At 38.2% G+C, this 19778-nt stretch overlaps 1 protein-coding gene across 1 annotated transcript in view; it reads left to right on the forward strand.

Moving 5' to 3' along the window:
* LOC150086747 (complex I assembly factor ACAD9, mitochondrial-like) overlaps positions 1-19778 on the forward strand; it is a 216665-nt gene that overhangs the window by 174808 nt on the left and 22079 nt on the right. Inside the window, exon 16 of the mRNA XM_090371556.1 lies at positions 3565-3693. Coding sequence (XP_090227682.1) covers positions 3565-3693 — 129 coding nt within the window. The remainder of the gene's footprint in view (positions 1-3564; positions 3694-19778) is intronic.

The raw sequence follows: 19778 nt of genomic DNA on the forward strand, positions 1-19778 counted from the left end.
CATCTTTGGGGAAAATTTCATTCTTCGGTATGGATTTTCTATTTAAAATTAAATATGGTGGCAACTTTTGACCATCAGCGGTGATGAATAGCATCACAGTGATATGCTGCTTTTTGTAGCCTGTGCTTATAATCTTGATTTCTTTAGCATTGACGGTGTAATTTCGAGGCATATCGAAGAAGACCGGGGTTTCATCAGCATTTCCAATTTGACTAAACTCATAGTTTCTTTTTTTCCTTAATTTCATCACCTGTTGCTGAAAGTTAATCAGCTTCTGTTGAAAGTCTGCAGGAATTTTTTGACCGATAGATGTTCGGCACCTTAACGATAATCTGTTACGAAGTATGAGTCTGTCGCACCAGCCACGACTGCCTATAAAAATTATTTTCTCTATTCCGAGGGACTTGGCAATTTCTCCTGCTTTCAATTGCATGGCTTGTCGAGTGATGGGTAATCCTTTTGCACGTGTCTCTGTTACAAAATATATCACAGCTTCATCGACTTGTGGAAATCTTCTTTTCTTAGGTCCTGTAAAGCACTTGGTTGTTGCTTTGCACGAAAATATGGAATTGCGATATACATGCAGTCTCGGTAGATATACATATCTACCGAGACTGCAGTTTCAACTCTTATTGGAGCATTATTGGTGGGTAAGCAGGTGCCTACTTGCCCTAATAGTATCATAGTAGACTTCTGATTTTTTTGGAATTTTCATCATTCTTTTTCAGAACAATGAAAATTGAAGATATTGTATTGTTCAGATCATGTTTCAACTAGTAAAGCATTTTTTTAAGTTTAGAGTTAAGAACACATAAGATGCCTTTTATCACATTAAAAAATACTGTTTGAAAACCAACCATTATTCTTGATTCTTATGAAGTCACATCACTGTATACTAAAGTAGATGTTGAATTTACTATGATTTTTCTAAACACGATGATAATTGAATTAAGTGTATTAGACTAATTACTGCAGATATTTTCAAAATTAAATTTATCATCCAAGCAAAATGCTTTGTCTTTCAAAATGGCATCTGTAAAAAATTATAAAAGTTGTGTATGGAAGTGGGAATATTAGTTTACACTCTCCATGGTTATATCTGACTTACATTGAAGAGAATGTTGTGATGTCTCTTCCTCAAATTATGAGTCCCCCCCAGTATTAATCTGTTATGCAAATTTAATATTTTCCATCATAGATTAAAATACATAGAGGAAATTAACAAAGAAAAATGCATTAATTTTTCTCAATCTTAGAGCCACCAGAAGTAAAAATACATTAAAGACCAAATATTTAGGAAAGAGTTGAAAAGTTGATTTGTTTTGAAAAACCAATCAATAAACATTTCTGTTCACAACTGTTAGTAGTATATAAATGAAGAATATTTATTCTATTTTAATTTGTTATAAAATAAATAATGAAATACATGTATAAAAACTAAAATAAAGATAAATAAAACATGTCAGTAGCATGGTAAATGGGTAGAGCGAAAGTAAAAGTAAACAATACATAATAAAACGAAAGGGGGGAGGATAATCAAGATAAAAGGTATTGTAGAAGGAATGCTCCTAAAGTAATTTAAAAAAGCAAAAAAATAATATTTTATAATAAGCCAATTGATTAAAATTTAGCAGCACCTCCTTGCTGACACCAAGCCTAAATTATGTGAAATATCACGAAAATGGAGAATAAAACTAACTACAATACTGGACCAACAAGACGAAAAATGAAAAAAATAGACTGACCATTATGCCCATCTCGACAGAGGACCACAAGGCCAATAATAATCAGGAAATCACTACATTTCGAACATTATAAAAATCAGTGTAAAGGCAAACCGATACAAAGATCGATTTGCAAATGCGATGGATTTGAATAATGGTGGCCCTTATGCAGTGAAAAAGTATAATAGAACAGAACCTAGCATGCCTAAATTTGCAGATGATACAAAGGTTGGCAAGGGTAGTTAACAGCAGTAATGAAGATATGCTGCTGCAACAAGATCTAGAAAAATTAGGCAGGTGGACTGAAAATGGCAATTGAAGTATAACATTGACAAATTCAAGGTATTGCATGTGGGCACCAGTAATGCGGTGGTCATTCCCTGACCTTTCCGCATCCTCCGTATTTGATGGTGACGGGATCGAACCCCGGTCTAATCAAGAAGCGTGTGCTACGCATTGCTGCTCCTTCCCACCTGGCTACGGAGGCACCATCAGCTATGTGGTACTACACTTATGTTATTGGAAAATGAAAAGGACCTGGGATAATTGTGCAGCCTCTTACAAATTTCTCTGAGCGTGCAGACAAGGTGCCAGGACTGCTCATGGGGTTTTGTCAATGATATGACAATGAATTTTGCTACCAGGGATAAGAAGGTAATTATTCCATTCTTATAAGGTAATGGTCAGGCCATATCTTGAGTACTGTATATCTGGAGGCCTCATTTTAGGAAGGATTTAGAAATGCTGGAACAGGTACAGGGAAGGGCAACCAGATTGGTGAGGGGAACAAAGGGGTGCTTTTACTAAGAAAGACTTCAGTTCTGCAAATTGCAACACCTGGAAACTAGGCACCTGTGTGGTGATCTGATTGAGGTGTTTAAGGCTTTGAATGGCTGAATCAATGCTGGTGGAATTCTTCCTCTTCTTCAGCATATGCACATGAGTGGGCATACATTTAAATTGAGGAAGAATGGTTGCAGAATAGATATCCAGAAGTTTGTCTTCAGCCAACAAGTAGTTGATTGCTGGAACAAGCTTCTATCCATTGTTATGGATGTAGATAGTTTGCATAAATTCAAGAACTAGGCAAACTGTTGGAGGGGATGAATAGGTGAATTGGGAATTTTTATTCTTGGCTGATGCTGTATAATCTTGCTTTCTTACATCATTTGCCTCTTTTAATAGTAATAATAGTACTGTTTTTTTATTTTTATTAAAAAAATCTTTTGAATACTAATTACACCAGCCCACCACCACACAGATTACACCAGCCCACTGTAATTATTTTTCACCTGGTTTTTCACACTTATTTTACATTCAGTCCTTCAAACTGTAGAGTTTGGCTATGCTAATATGATATTGATGCTCTGAATGCCAAAGCCAGTCTTGTGTGCACTTCATTTAAGGAAAATGACATTTTAAAGACTTGTTTGGCCAAAAAAAAAAGTCCTAACCTTGAAACCCATGTTTGGAATGAGCTGGAATATTGGATACACAGACAAACGAGATTATATTTCTCAAGCTGATATGTTATTATGCTGCTTCAAAAGAAGAATTATAGTAAAATGTCAGCTACATGATTCAGTAAATGTTCAAAAGCATTCCCAGAATATCATTGGGAAAATATGGACCTGCATATTCTCCGAATAAACATCCATATTCTTTAAAATAGTGGTGTCTAGTGTGTGTGTTATTTCATTTTCGTGTAATTAATTTCATATAATTTCATATATTTTTTAAACTAAGAAAATGTAAAGAATGTTGACTATTTCTCTATGTGCTTCACATTATATATTAGATAAATTGCTTTTCAACAATGGTAATCCATTTTATATTATAGGAAATTCACAACAGGCAAAATGAGCTTTATCGGCTGGCAGATATTGGAATTGATTTATATGCAATGACAGCATGCCTCTCAAGAGCATCTCGGTCATATTGCATTGGACTTCAAAATGCAGACCATGAGGTAATTTATTATTATAAAGAATTCTTGTAAATTAATTACAAGAATTCTTTATCGAAGAACATGCTCATTGTAACTTTTATTATAAAACTTTAATTCAGGAGTAAACAACCTTTCAGAAATTACTTTTCAAATTCACTCGAAGTTTTGGGTCTCATTAATTACAAGAGTGATCACTGAATTATGACCACTTACCTAATACTTTGTAGGTCCTCCTTTTGCCCTCAGTACAGCATCTATCCTATGTGGCATTGATTCAACAAGATGTTGGAAGCGTTCGGGGGAGGTTTGGCCAACTAAGCTGTGTATAATGCACCCAGCAATGCAGGTATGGAGGTGATTGGTGTATCCAGATGCCTGATATGCCTTTCCATAGTGTCCCACAAGTGCTCTATGGGATTGATGTTGGGGGAGTTCAGAGGCCAGTCGATATGCTGGAAGTCAGAACTGTGTTCCTCAAACTATTCCTGCACAACAAGTGCCCGTTGGCTCGGTACATTGTCATCTTGGAAGACACGGTCGCCATTTGGGAAAAAATGTAACATAGCAGGGTGTACACAATCAGCAAGCAGTTGACGATAGTGGAGACCACTGATACGTTGTTCCACATACACCAGGGGTTCACGTTCCCTCCAGTGAAACATGCCCCACACCATACAACCGCCTCCACTGGCCTGCACATTTCATACCATGCATGATGGATCAAGAGCCTCGTGTTATTGATGCCAAATCCGTACACGACCATCCATGGTGTGGAGTAAATAATGCGATTCATCCGACTAGCACACCTTCTTCCAGTCTTCTAACGTCCAACTTCATGCTCTTTGCATCGGGCGAGTGTTTTGTGCCGATGAGTCTTGGTTAGGATAGGATGCCGTATGGGGTCGTCTGCTGGTGTAGACCATACGTGCGAGCATGCGGCACATCATACCAGATGTTGGGTAGTAAACTCTTCAACAGTGCTGTACCTGTACGAGTCATCAGACCTGGCACTCACCTCTAACATCAACCTTTCGCTGACCTTTGCAGTTTTGCTGTCGGATTGTTGTTTGATCATTTTGACGCCAGTCCTGGTACACTTTAACTATGGCAGCTCTCGAACCCCCCACCGGTTCGAGGCAACAGCTCGTCGAATACCCACACTCTGTCCTTTATCAAAGTCCGATAAATCCTTCCTTTTACCCATCATGTTCAGAATTTTACTACCTACTGAACCACTGACACCTTATCTATGCTACTTAGGTTGACTAACTGCGCACTCTCATACCTCAAGTGTTCAACGGGTCGCATTCAGTTTTCTTAAGGTGGTCGTAATTCAGTGATCACTCAGTGTATATGCCAGTAATAACTTTGAAATTTAAAAGGCCTGTATATAAAAAAAGCAAACTACCTGCTGTTACTTTATAAAAATAAGTGCATACAAAGAAACAAAGGTTTTTAAAATGCATTTAATAAGCTCTACTTTAAATTAAAATATGGAGGGATTTGTGTATATTTCTTACTAATAAAAATTCTAATAATGAAATCATCATGCATGCACACTATAGGCATTCTTATAAAAGTTATTTATATACTAATATGCTTAAAAAATTTGTATTAATATCATTTTAAGGTACTTTCATTTAATGTTTCTCCACATGTTCTAAAGGAGATTTCTGAATTAAATGCATTCCAAATGCTCCTGTTTATTAGATATTTGAAAATGTCTAATAAACAGGAGCATTTGGAAGAGCAGATTTATGTAAAATGCTTTGCTAAAATCCAAATAAATTATGTCAAAATTGTTCCCTACATCCAACCCATTGAGTAACTGTGTCAGAATAGTTCACTAGGTTAGTTAAACATGATTTTCCCTTCACAAAACCATGTTGCATGTCCTTCAGAATACCATATCTATCTAAATATCCCTGAATTGCACTCTTAATCATTGCCTCTAAGATTTTTCCTGCCACTGAAGTCAGACTGACTGGTCTGTAGTTACCGGCCTTACTCTTAGAACTGCCTTTATTATTAGTGATATGTTGGCACTTCTACAATCCAAAGGAATCTCCTTCCCCCCCCAAGTCCAAAGATGTCCTCATAATTAACCTCAATTGTTCAATACACTTTCTGGTGGTCTCCCTCAAAACTACTGAGTATATGCCATCAACTCTGGGATTCTTACTTGCCTTTGAGCTCAAAACTTAAGATGACATTGTAGAGCAAATATCATCCTTTAAGGGCACAAAAGTTGATATTGTTGTACACATTGGCACTAATGATATCAAGAGTAGGAGGTCAAAGGACTTACCAGTACAAAGTAATGTGGAGGAAAATCACGATTTAAGATTCAGTTTGAAAGTGTGTGCAATTCTGCCCACTCATGACAGCAGGGAGTACATGTTGAGAACCTTGTCAATCAATTCAGCTATGGAGAGAATGTGCAAGGCTCATGGGGTAGAGTTTTTCTCAGCGTGGGCTGTGCTTGTTAACAGGAGAGACTGTTTTTATAGGAATGGAATATACTTGAATAGAGGGGGTGCAAGAATATTTGCTGATGCTATCGAGGCAGTAACAGGTGGGTCAGAACACTGCTAGTTTGGAGGAATACACAGATAATAGATTAACCAGTGCCACAGACAGAGGTGAAGGTGATTCTTGCACTGCTTCTATTTGAAAATGCAGCAGCCTGGAAAGCAAGGTGTCAGGAATTTCTGGCCTTGCTATGAGTCATCATGGATAAAGTGAATACATTAGCTGTATAAGGGTTTAAAAAAAAGGTAATAGTTGAACACCTTTACAGTAAGTTGCCTGCTGCCTCGAATAAGCAGTGCTTCTCCAGTAGAGAAGACTAATGTTGCTTATTCTCAGCAGGTACCACCCACAGAAACTTGTTGCCCTTTCATCTGTGGACGTGTAGTTACTAAAAAAATAAATAAATTTATTATTTTTTTTTTAGTTTTTGTGTACTCTGTACACAAACATCGAGATATTGCTAAGATATCAATGCTGTGATATAATTTTTGGATAATTTTCTAACTTATATACTTCCTCAGTGCTAAATATATCTTTAATAATTTTTCATAAATATTGTCATAATTATCCTTTTCATGCAATCTTCTAACCGGTATACTTGCTCAACTATGTAAAACCGTATAGACAGAACTTTACGTAACTCATCATTTTATAGGCGATAGAAATTTGGCAAATTTCTATTGCTCTAAGTTTGATGGGTAAGACCAAACACTGACCAAATTTCAGAGGCATAAAGAATAAGAGAAATGGAAGAAATCTGACTAAAGTATGAAGGTTATTGATAAAATAACTATAATAATATAGGGTCGCTGGATTATATTTCAATGTAGTTGAAATCAAATAAAAACTGTTTGCTATGCTATATTGATTTTTATTATTGGCAGATCTATTATTAAGATCTCCTTAAAAAATAATAATAATAACAAATACCATTATCTGCAGTTCTGCCTGAGATTTTAATATTTAAGTCATATATCATCACCATTAATTTCAGTATCATTCTCCAGACTAGAGCAGTAAAGCAACCTTGCACAAAGTAGCAGGAGTGCTGTGACTTGGGGGAGAACCATGGGGGCAATTCTCCAATGCATCACAGCCTAAAAAAATGTGCAACTTGTGAAATGTATGCAGAACTCTCTGGAACAGACATGATCTAGCCAAGGAGTATGTCTTTGTGTTTGCTAGGTGCAGAGTGTGTCAAGAAATTAGGCGCCAACTCATCGTTCTGATGGGGGCTTATGAGAGTTTGAAAAGTTGGATAAATTCCCTTGAAGGTATTAAAATGGGGGAGGCCATCAAGCTCTCAGGTGCCCAACTCAATTCCAGAGCTCACTCTTGTGCATCAGGCAACACAGCAACTATCTCCAATGCAGAATGTGCTGGTTCCACAGGAGTTAGTTATTGTTGGTGACTCTATTGTCAGGGAGACGGGTAATATATTGTGTAAAAAGGATAGGTGGAATAGGACCAGGGTATGTGTGCCAGGGGCAAAAGATTATGATGTTGTAGAACAGATATCATCTTTTAAGGGCACAAAGGGTGATATTGTTGTACACGTTGGCTCTAATGACATTAAGAGTAGGCAATCTGCAGATTTACTTAGCAAGTACACGTCAGTACTGAAAAAAAGTCGTGAGTTAGGGTTAAATTTGCAAGTGTGCAATTCTGTCCAGACATGATAGGAAGGAGCATATGATGAGAGTTTTGTCAATAAATTCAGCCCTGGAGGGATTGTGCAAGGCTCGTGCAGTAGAATTTTTTCAGCAGGGGGGTGAGGTGCTGGGGGTTTCAGGGACTGGTGGGAGTCATCATGAAACAAACAATTACATGGGTTGTGTTAGGGTAACTAAGAATAAGAATAGGTGCATCTATACTTGCATGTACACCAATGCTAGAAGTATAGTAAATAAATTTGATGATTTTGAAGTGCTGGTCAAGACATCAAAGGCAGATATTGTTGGGATATCAGAAATATGGCGTCACAGATATAAGCAGTTCAGAATTGGAATTTGGGGAGTACAATGTGTACAGAAAGGAGAGGAAGTGCATCCAGTTGGACAGTGCAATGTTGAGTCAGTTTGTTGTGACATAAGCACTAGGAAAGCAAAAATGAGAGTAGAAGTGTATTATAGGCCTAATGAGTACAATGAACAGTTGTACAGAGAAATAGAATGGGCCAGTAAATCAGATTGTGTTATAATGGCAGATTTTAACTTCCCATTTATTGACTAGAACTTGTGGGTTGTTCACTCGCACACTAGCAAGACTTTTGTGGATTTATTGGATGATTGTTTTCTGCAGCAGCATATTTGAGAAGGAACTAGAGGGTAATACTCTTGATCTGGTTATCAGCAGTGATTATTTGTGTATAAAAAATTTGCGGTTAAAGGAACCACTAGACGGCAGTGATCACAGTGTACTGATGTGGGATTTACATAAAGATATAATTACCATCAGGGGTGTAAAGGGAAGGGGTTTTGATTCCGTAAAGGTGGCTACAGTGGTCTCAGACAGTTTTTAAATTCTGTACAGTTGGACCAACTGATGATGTCACAACAGCAAATTCTAAGTGAGAAGAATTCAAGGAACTAATCATGGAAACTACTGTGCTTTTCATACTAATTAAGAAATATTGTTAAACGTTTAGGCCTAAATGGATATCAGATCAACTAATGAGACTCATGGCAGAGAATAAAAATGCATGCGATGCATATAAATTATCAGGTGACGCAGAAGCCCATGGCAGATATATGCTAGTCTGTAATCAAGTCACAAAGAAGGTTAGGCAAGCGTAGGCAGATTACAAGAAATCTTGGGCAAAGGATGTTAAGAAAAACAGTAAGGACTTCTTTACTTATATAAATTCTAGAAGGAAGGGGTTAAATCAGATTGGTCCACTTGATATCGATGGTTTGACTGTTGATGATCCTGCTCAGATAGCTGATAATCTGAATGAGTATTTTGCATCTACATTCACATAGGAGCAGTTATTAAGGGAGAAAAATGCCAGATATCAAACTGTAACAGGGTGCTTAATGATTTTGTAGTAACTGAGAGCAAAGTGGAGGAGAAATTGTTGAAGTTAAACATAAGAAAGGGAACCTGGGGTGGATGGGATCTATCCAGTTATATTAAAGGAGGCGGCAAAGCAATTAAGCAAACCCTTAGTCATAATTATGAGAGCATCCTTGGACTCAGGGGAGGTTCCCACGGACTGGAGATGATGTGCAAATGTATCCCCAATTCACAAAGGGGGATTGAAGGGTGACATGAGTAATTACAGACCAGTTAGTTTAACTTCTGTTCCGGGTAAAATAATGGAGTCACTGGTTAAAGATGCATTGCAGGGTCATCTAACCAAGACTGCAGTAATAATTCAGACACAGCATGGGTTTGTTAAGGGAAAATCTCGTCTGACAAATTTGATTAGATACCATGATGTGGTTATAAAAGAACTGGATGCAAAAAATAATTTTGATATCATATAATTGGATTTCTGGAAAGCTTTTGACACTGTTGCACATGGAAGACTACTGTACAAATTGGAGCAGTATGGTATTAAGGATAAGTGGCTACAATGGATAAAAGGGTGGTTGAGTGGGAGAAGACAAAGAGTTGTAATCAATGAATGCTGCACTTCGTGGACTAATGTTAATAGTGGAGTCCTTCAGGATTCAGTATTGTGCCCACTCTTGTTTTGTATATTTGTCAATGATGTTGATGAAGGTATATCAGACTTAATGTCGAAGTTTGCAGATGATGCAAAGTTTGGCAGGGTTTTAATGACAGTGTGCTACTGCAACAGGATCTAGAAAATTTTGGTAGATGGGCTGAGGAGTGGCAACTGCAGTTTAACATTGATAATGCAAAGTACTCCATATGGGTAGAAGTAACCCCAGAGAAATGTACGAACTGTGTGGCACAACACTTAGGGCAGTAGAAAATGAAAAAGACCTGGGAGTAATTGTGCAGTGAGATATTTAATTTTCAGAGCAGGTCATGGAGTATTGTGAATGATATACAGGAATTTTGCTAGCAGAGAAAAAGAAGTGATTATCCTTTTGTATAAGGCAATCGTCAAGCCAATGAGTACTGCATACAGGTCTGGAGGCCTCATTTTAAGAAGGATGTAGAGTTGCTTGAGCATGTACAGTGAAGGGCAACAAGATTGGTGAGGGGAATGAAGGGGTCCTCTTAGCAAGAAAGGCTTAAGTTCTGCAAATTGCAGTGGCTGGAGACTAGGCACCTCCGAGGTAATCTTATTGAGGTGTATAAGGCCTTGAATGCTGAATTCTGATGAGATTGTTGCTCTTGCTCAGATTATGAACCTGAGGGGGCATAAATCCAAATTGAGGAAAGACAGTTGTAGAATAGATGTGTGAAAATTTGCCATTAGCCAGCAGGTGGTTAATTTCTGGAAAAAACTTCCATCTGTTGTTGTGGAAGTTGATAGCTTAAATAAATTGAAGGAGGAACTAACTGGACAAACTTTTAGAGGGAATGGATGTGTGAAATTGTTTTTTTTTTTTTTTTTCTTTATTTGGCTGATGACTTCATACACTTGCTTTCTTGCATCACATGCCTCATTACTACCACTACTACCAGAAAATCAATTTATGATCAAAATTGCATGTAATATAATATAATATATAAAAAGTATAGCACAAATAAAAATTTAATTTAACTAACCATTGAAATATAACCCTACACCCTCATATTATTGTACTTCATAATGCCACACAGCCATCTTCTGGGTGTTAAAGGTAAACATAATATTTACATTTTTAAATAGGCTATTCAGTTGCATACAACACTTGGCTGTTGACTTAGACAAAATACACCATTCCCATTTCAGCATACATTCATTAATAGAGGTCACCCACCAACTGACTTAGCAGTGTGTTCTCATATTTTTAAAAATATAGTATATTCACCTTTTCTGGCTCTGTCATATGATTATATAATAAATGGATATTAGCAACTTAGAACCATGGATCACAGCATTTGAATATAAGCCCAAGCATTGCTAGTCAAAAACTCTGCAATCAGTCATAGTTAGGTCAGAGTTTTTGACTAGCATAGTGAGAATCTTTGCTCTCCAGTAATGGAAATCAAAAATCTCCATTATTGGTGAGCATTAGTGGAGTTCCTAAGGTTTAATGCTAGGTCCATGTTGTTTTCAGTATTTATCAATGAGCAAAGAGTTCTTTACTTACTCTAGAAGAAAGGGAAATGAATCAGATTGGTCCACTTGATATCGATGGTCTGACTGTTTATGATCCTGTTCAGGTAGCTGAAAAACTAAATGAGTATTTTGCATCTACATTCACACATGAGGAGTTATTAAGAGAGAAAAATGCTTGAAGTTTATCAAAACTCTTACAGGGAGCTAAATGATTTTTTAAAAACTGAGAGCTATGTGGGGGGGAAATTGTTGAAGTTAAACATTAGAAAAGCATCTGGGGTAGATGGAATCTATCCAGTTATATTAAAAGAGGCAGCAAAGGAAGTAAGCAGACCCTTAGCCATAATTATGAGAGCTTCTTTGGACTTGGGGGTGGGGGGGGAATCCTCATGGACTGGAGATGTGCAAAGGTGTCACCAATTCATAAAGATAGGTCAAAGAGGGGCAAGTAATTAAAGACTTGTTAGTTTACTTCTGTTCTGGGGAAATTAATGGAGTCTGTTTAACAAAGTAATGCAAGACCATCTAGACAAGACTGCAGTTACAGTTCAGACACAGCATGGGTTTGTTAAGGGAAAGTCTTGTCTGACCGATTTGATTGGATATATGATGCAGTCACAAAGGAACTGGATGCAAAAAATTGGATTTGAGGAAACCTTTTGATACCGTTCCACATGGAAGACTACTGTACGAATTGGAGCAGTATGGCATTAAGGGAAAATTTCTGCTATGGACAAAGGGAGGGTGAGTGGGAGAAAACAGAGTGGTAATCAATGGACACTGCTCTTTGTGGACTAATGTTATTAGTGGCGTCCCCCGGGGTTTGATGTTGGGCCCATTGTTGTTTTCTGTATTTATTAACGATATTGATGAAGGTATATCAGGTTTAATATCCAAGTTTGCAGACAGTACTAAGGTAGACAGTGTTGCTAATGACACTAATGACAGTACGATACTGCAACAGCAACTAGAAAATTTGAGCAGACAGGATGAGAGGTGGCAACTGAATTTTAACAGTAACAGATGTAAAGTACTGCATATGGGTAGCATTAACCCCAGAGTGGCATATCGACTGTGTGGTACTAAACTCAGGTTAGTGGAGAAAAAAAAAGGCCTGAGGGTAATGGAGTTTTGTCAATGATATATAGGAATTTTCCAGCAGGGATAAGGAGGTGATTATCTCCTTCTGTAAGACAATAGTCAGGCCACACCTTGAGCATTGTATACAGGTCTGGAGGGCTCATTTTAGGAAGGATTTAGAGCTGCTGGGACTAGTACAGAGAAGGGCAACGAGATTGGTGAAGGGAACAAAGGGTTGCAAAAGGAACAGAGCTTAAGCATTTCTCCTACCAAGAAATGCTTAAGCTCTGAAAATTGCAGTGGCTGGAGACTAAGCACTGCAAAGGGATCTGATTGAGGTGTATAAGGCCTTGAATGGGTTGAGCATGCTGAATTCTGATGGGATTCTTCCATCAGGATTATGAACCTAAGAGGGCATAAATTCAAATTGAGGATAAGACAGTTGTAGACAATTTGAGGAAAGACAGTTGTAAAATAGATGTGTGGAAATTTGTGTTGTTTTTTTTTTTTTTTTTTTGACTGATGATGTATAAGCTTGCTTTTTGCATCATATGCCTCTATTAATGCTAATGACAGTAATCAGGGAGAACTACTGCAACAAGATGGGAAAATTGGGTGAATGGGCTGAGAAATTTTCTATTAGAATGGGCAGCAGACTGGAAAGCAAGGTAATGGAGATTTCCAGGACTGCTAGGAGTCATGGTGGAACAAGTAAATACATGGGCTGTGTTAGGGTGGCTAGGAACAGGAACAGGTGCATATATACTTGCATGTACACCAATGCTAGGCGTATAGTTAATAAATTTGATGAGCTTGAAGTGCTAGTCAAGACATCGAAAGCAGATATTGTTTGGATATTAGAGACGTGGTGTCACACAGATATAGACAGTGCAGAGTTGTTATTTGGGGAGTACAATGTGTATAGGAAGGGTTATGCTGTTAGTTAAGAAACACATAAAATCTAAGGAAGTGCATCCAGTTGACACGAGTGGACAATGCAGTGTTGAGGTCCGTTTGGTGTAAAATAAGCATTGGGAAAGGAAAAACGAGAGTAGGTGTGTTTGTTATAGGCCTGATGAGTATAATGAGCAATTGTGCAGAGAAATAGAGTGGGCCAGTAAATCAGAATGTCTTATAATGGGAGATTTTAACTTTCCAGATATAGACTGGAACTTTTGGATTGGTCACTCGCACATTAGCAAGACTTTTGTGGATTTATTGGATGACCTGTTTTCTACAGCTACATGTTCGAGAGACAACCCGAGGGAGTAATACTCTTTATCTGATTATCAGTAATGATTCATCATGCATTAAGAATCTGCAGATAAAGGAACCACTGGGCAACAGCGATCACAATGTATTGATGTTGGAATTATTTAAAGAGCTCATAATTATGGCTAAGGGTTTGCTTACTTCCTCTGCCACCTCCTTTAATATCACTGGATAGATCCCACCCACTCCAGGTTCCCTTTCTTATGTTTAACTTCAACAATTTCTCCTCCACTTTGCTCTCAGTTATTACAAAATCATTAAGCACCCTGTTACAGTTTGATAAACTTCTGGAATTTTTCTCCCTTAATAACTGCTCATATGTGAATGTAGATGCAAAATATTCATTCAGATTATCAGCTATCTGAACAGGATCATCAACAATCGAACCATTGATATCAAGTGGACCAATCTGATTCAACCCCTTCCTTTAGAATTTATACAAGTAAAGAAGTCCTTGCTGTTTAATATAGATCGGTTGACTATTGATGATCATGCTCAGATAGCTGATAAACTGAATGAGTATTTGCATCTACATTCACACATGAGGAGTTATTTAATGAGGGGAGTGCCAGAGGTTTATCAAACACTAACAGGGAGCTAAGTGATTTTGTAATAACCGAGAGCAAAGTGGAGGAGAAATTGTTGAAGTTAAACATAAGGAAGGCACCTGGGGTGGATGGGATCTATCCAGTTATATTAATGGAGGCAGCAAAGGAAGCAAGCAAACCCTTAGCCATAATTATGAGAGCTTCCTTGGACTTTGTGGCAGGTCCCCATGGACTGGAGGTTTGCAAATGTATCCCCAATTCACAAAGGGGCATCGAATTGTGACACGAGTAATTACAGACCAGTTAGTTTAACTTGTGTTCCAGGGAAAATAATGGAATCACTGGTTAAAGAAGCATTGCAGAATCATCTAGACAAGACTTCAGTAATAGTTAAGACACAGCATGGGTTTGTCAAAGGAAGGTCTTGTCTGACCAATTTGATTGCTTACTATGATGTGGTCACAAAGGAACTGAATGCCAAAAATAATTTTGATATCATATACTTGGATTTCAGGAAAGCTTTTGATACTGTTGCACATGGAAGACTGCTGTACAAATTGGAGAGGTATGGCATCAAGGGTAAGCTGTTACAATGAATAAAGGGATGGTTGAGTGGGAGACAACAGAGAGTGGTAATCAATGGACACTCCTATTCGTGGACAATTGTTATTAGTGGAGTTCCTCAGGGTTCGGTGTTCGGCCATTGTTGTTTTGTATATTTATCAATGATATTGATGAAGGAGGTATCAGGTTTAATTTCCAAGTTTGAAGAAGATACAAAGTTTGGCAGGGTTGTTAACGACAGTAATGACAGTATGCTACTCCAGCTGGATCTAGATAAGTTGGGAAAATGGGCTGAGATGTGGCAACTGGAGTTGAACATTTACAAATGCAAAGTACTGTATGTGGGTAGCAATAACCGAAGAGAAATGTACCAACTGGGTAGTACTACACTCAGGGAAGTGTAAAGTGAAAAAGACTTGGGGGTGTAATTGTACAGCCAATATGAAGTTCGCTGAGCAGTACAGACAGGCTGCCAAGGCGATCATGGAGTCTTGTCAATGATATATAGGAATTTTGCTAGCAGGAACGGGGAGGTGATAATCCCGTTATACAAGGCAATGGTCAGGCCACACCTAGAGTATTGTGTACAGGTCTGGAGGCCTCATTTTAGGTCTGGAGGCCTCATGTAGACTTCCTAGAACGCCTCTACATGAGGTCTGGAGGCCTCATGTAGACTTCCTAGAACGTGTACAAAGAAGGGCAACAAGATTGGTGAGGGGAACAAAGGGGTGCTCTTACCAAGAAAGGCTTAAGTTCTGCAAATTGCAGCGCCTGGAGAGTAGGCACCTGCGAGGTGATCTGATTGAGGCATATAAGGCCTTGAATGGGTTGAGCAAGCTGAATGCTGATGGGATTCTTCATCTTGCTCAGACTAAGAACCTGAGGGGGCACATTTTAAAATTGAAGAAAGATAGGCGTAGAATAGATGTGTGGAAATTTGTCTTTAGCCTGTTCCATCAATCAATTACCTGCCTTCAGCAGGTAATTGATTGATGGAACAGGCTTCCCTCTTTTGTTGTGGAAGCTAATAGCCTAAACAAATTTAAGGCTGAGATGGACAGACATTTCAAACGAATGGGGTGATGAAATGGGAGGGGATTTTTTTTGGCTGATGCTACATAAGCTTGCTTTCTTGCATCATATGCTTCTACTAATGCTAAATGGCAGTTCAAATATAAAATTGACAAATGTAAGGTACTGCACATGGATAGAAGCAACTCCAGAGTAATAGCAGTGGAGGAAGTATGTACTGCTAGAAAGCAAACTTATATAGCCTTAGCCAAAAAAAAAAAAAAAAAAAAACATTTCGCACATCTATTGCCTTTAAACGTTTGTCCAGTTCCTCCTTGAATTTATTTAAACTAGCAACTACCACAAAAACAGATGGAAATTTGTTACCGCAATCAACTACCCACTGACTAAAGGCAAATTTCCACACATCATTCTACAACTTTCTTTGCTCAATTTGAATTTATGCTCCCTCAGGTTTGTAATCTGAGCAAGAGGAAGAATCTCATCAGAATTGAGCCTAATCAACCTATTCAAGGCCTTATACACCTCAATCAGATCACCTCACGGGTGCGTAGTCTCCAGACAATGAAATTTGCAGAACTTAAGCCTTTCTTGGTAAGAGAGGACCCCTTCGTTCCCCTCACCAATCTTGTTGCCCTTCTCAGTACTTGCTCAAGCAACTTTGCATCCTTCCTAAAATGATGTCTTCAAACTTGTGCGCAGTACTCAAGGCATGGCCTGATCATTGCCTTATACAAAGGGATAATCACCTCCTTTTCCCTACTAGGAAAATGCCTGTATATCATTGACAATACCCCATGACCTGGTCTGGCAGCCTGTCTGCACCGCTCTCAAAATTTCATATCTGACTGCACAATTACTCCCAGGTCTTTTTCATTTTCTACTGCCCTAAGTGTTGTGCCACACATTTGGTATGTTTCTCTGGAGTTACTTCTACCCATACGCAGTACTTTGCATTTGTCAATGCTAAACTTCAGTTGCCTGTTCTCTGCCCATCCATTACTTCTCTAGATCCTGTTGCAGTAGCACACTGCCATTACTGTCATTAAGAACCCTGCCAACCTTTGTATCATCTGAAAACTTTGACATTAAGCCTGATATACCTTCATCAATATCATTGATAAATATACAAAACAGTGGCCCCAATGCCAAATCTGGGAGACTACTCTAATAACATTAGTTCACAAAGAGCAGCGTCCACTGTTTACCACTCTCTGTCTTCTCCCACTCAACCACCCTTTTTTATCCATTGCAGAATCTTGCCCATAATACCATATTTCTCCAATTTGTACCGTAGTCTTCCATGCACAACAGTGTCAAAAGCTTTCCTGAAATCAGAGTATATGATATCAAAATCGTTTTTTGCATCCAGTTCCTTTGTAACCGCATCATAGTATCCAATCAAATTTGTTAGACAAGATTTTCTCTTAATAAACCCATGCTGTGTTTCAATTATTAACTGAATAGATCCCATTCACCCCAGGTGCCTCTCTTATGTTTAACTTCAAGAATTTCTCCTCCACTTTGTTCTCAGTTACTACAAAATCATTAGCACCGTGTTCCAGTTTGATAAACGTCTGGCATTCTTCTTTAATAACTCCTCATGTGTGAATGTAGATGCAAAATACTCATTCAGATTGTCAGCTATCTGAGCAGGATCATCAACAGTTGAATCATCGATATGAAATGGACCAATCTGATTCATCCCCTTCTTACTAGAGTTTATATAACTAAAGAAGTTCTTGCTGTTTTTCTTAGCATCCGTTCCCTAAGATTTCTCGTAATCTGCCTTCACTTGCCTAACCTCCTTCATGACTTGATTACAGACTATCTTATATCTACTATAGGCTTCTGTGTCGCCTGATAATATACAGTAATACCCCGAAGTTACGCGATAGGTGGGTCCGACGAAAATCGCTTAAGTCGAATTTGCGTAAGTCGGGGTAGAACTTTGCATATAAATACATATAAATTTTGTTTAATTGGGATCAAGGACTAACAAAAACACTAGTTTAGAAGAAAAATATTAATAAAATTGCAGTTCTTTATACATATTAATACAAAATATATATTAAAAAAATAAATGACTTACGTAAAAAAGTTATTTCGATGTCGATGGCTTCATAAAATCTAACAAATTCGTCTGACGACACAGAGACTTCTTTTTTTCACGCAGAATTTCTTCGTAGCAAGCTAATAATTTTTTCATTCCTTGCTTTGTAGCTATAACGCGTTCTTCGTTGTAGTCTGTTTTCTAAAATTTTTAAGCCCTTTTCAATTGAGCCGAGACCTTCTGTCAAGTTTGCAGTTGTCATGTGCTTTTCGCCATTTCCTGATTTAGGCCTGTAGCACGTGCAATATCACATGGTCTTTCATTTCGCTCAAAGCGTTTCACAATTTCATATTTTTTTTCTATCGACAGAGGCGGACTGGCCATAAGCCTTACCAGGGAAACCCGGTGGGCCTGTGTGATTTTGGCCATAAACCATAGTATGAGGCCACTATAAATTTTCCCGGGTAAGAATTTTTGACCCAGTCTGCCTCTGTTTATCGATAATTGCTTTTCTTTTTCTGCAGTGTCTTCACCAGTACGCTTCCATTTCACACCTTTTAAGTATTTTACTCATTTTTAGGGAATAAAGCACAATTACAAAATGAGGAGGCACCCTTGATACACATAAACAAAGCTGCGCGCATGTAGCAACTGAATTAACAACACCGTATTAACACCTCACATTTCTAGGGGTTACTACCACAAAACAATAAAAATCCAGTTGCGTTTCTGCTAGTGGAATCTGTTGTAAACTGGTAGTAAACTCGATCTAATTGCATTTGCGATTATACCGATAGCTGGAATTGTGTTGGTTTTACGTTATTATGGTGAAATGTGTTTCCCCTAAAACAAATACATTTTCAGAATCTTCTCTTCATTCCTATCGTGTTGCGTTCGGTTGGTGTGATTCTGCGTTCGACTGCCATTTCTTGTAAACACAAAGGCGAATCGTGCATACTGTAAGCCAATTCGGTTCGTGTTATATTATAAGATATCGTTACCGTATTTATAAATAGTGTATGATCGAATTCGTGTAGTGCAAACACGTGTTACACGAGGACTGACTGTATACGGCTCGACCGACGCAATCCATTTCTCTCTTGAAAACGATGTAATTTCCAACAAACGTTGAGCACGAAATTCGAATGCACACATATAAATATGACAGTTGGAATACAAATTCTTGTATATGTGTGCAGCTCATGCGCAGTAAAGTTGAATTATGTTCATCTTTCGCTCTCACTCTCCGCCGTCGCACCGTATATCGATAACATATGAAAAACGACCTTGAAGATAGTGGGCGGCAGTGTTGCTAAATGAAAAAAATCAAGAACCGTGTAACTCCGAGTTCGCGTAAGTCGGGGTATTACTGTATATACATTCCATGCATTTTTCTTCTGTGCCACAAATCTCTTAAGTTCATCTGACATCCATTTAGATCCCATTCTTAATTGGTGTGGAAAGCCTAGTAGCTTCCATGATTACTTCCTTGATTGCTTCCATGATTACTCCCTTTGAGAATTTGCTTTTGGAAACATCATCAGTTGGTCCCATTGTACAGAATTCAAAAACTGACTGAGACTAGTCACCTCTACGAAAGCAAAAACTCTTCCCTCTACCCCTGATAGTAGTTACGTTTTTAAGAAAATTCCACATCAGTACAATGTGATCCCTACCACCTAGTGGTTCCTTTATCTGCAAATACTTACTGCATGAATAATCACTGCTTATAACCAGATCAAAAGTATTACCCTCTCTGGTTGCCTCTCTAACATGTTGCTGTAGAAAACAATCATCCAGTAAATCCACAAAAGTCTTGCTAGTGTGCGAGTGACCATCC

This window comes from Mastigoproctus giganteus, chromosome 4, assembly GCF_048544385.1.
Source record: "Mastigoproctus giganteus isolate SK-2022 chromosome 4, ASM4854438v1, whole genome shotgun sequence".
Taxonomy (NCBI): Eukaryota; Metazoa; Arthropoda; class Arachnida; order Uropygi; family Thelyphonidae; genus Mastigoproctus; species Mastigoproctus giganteus.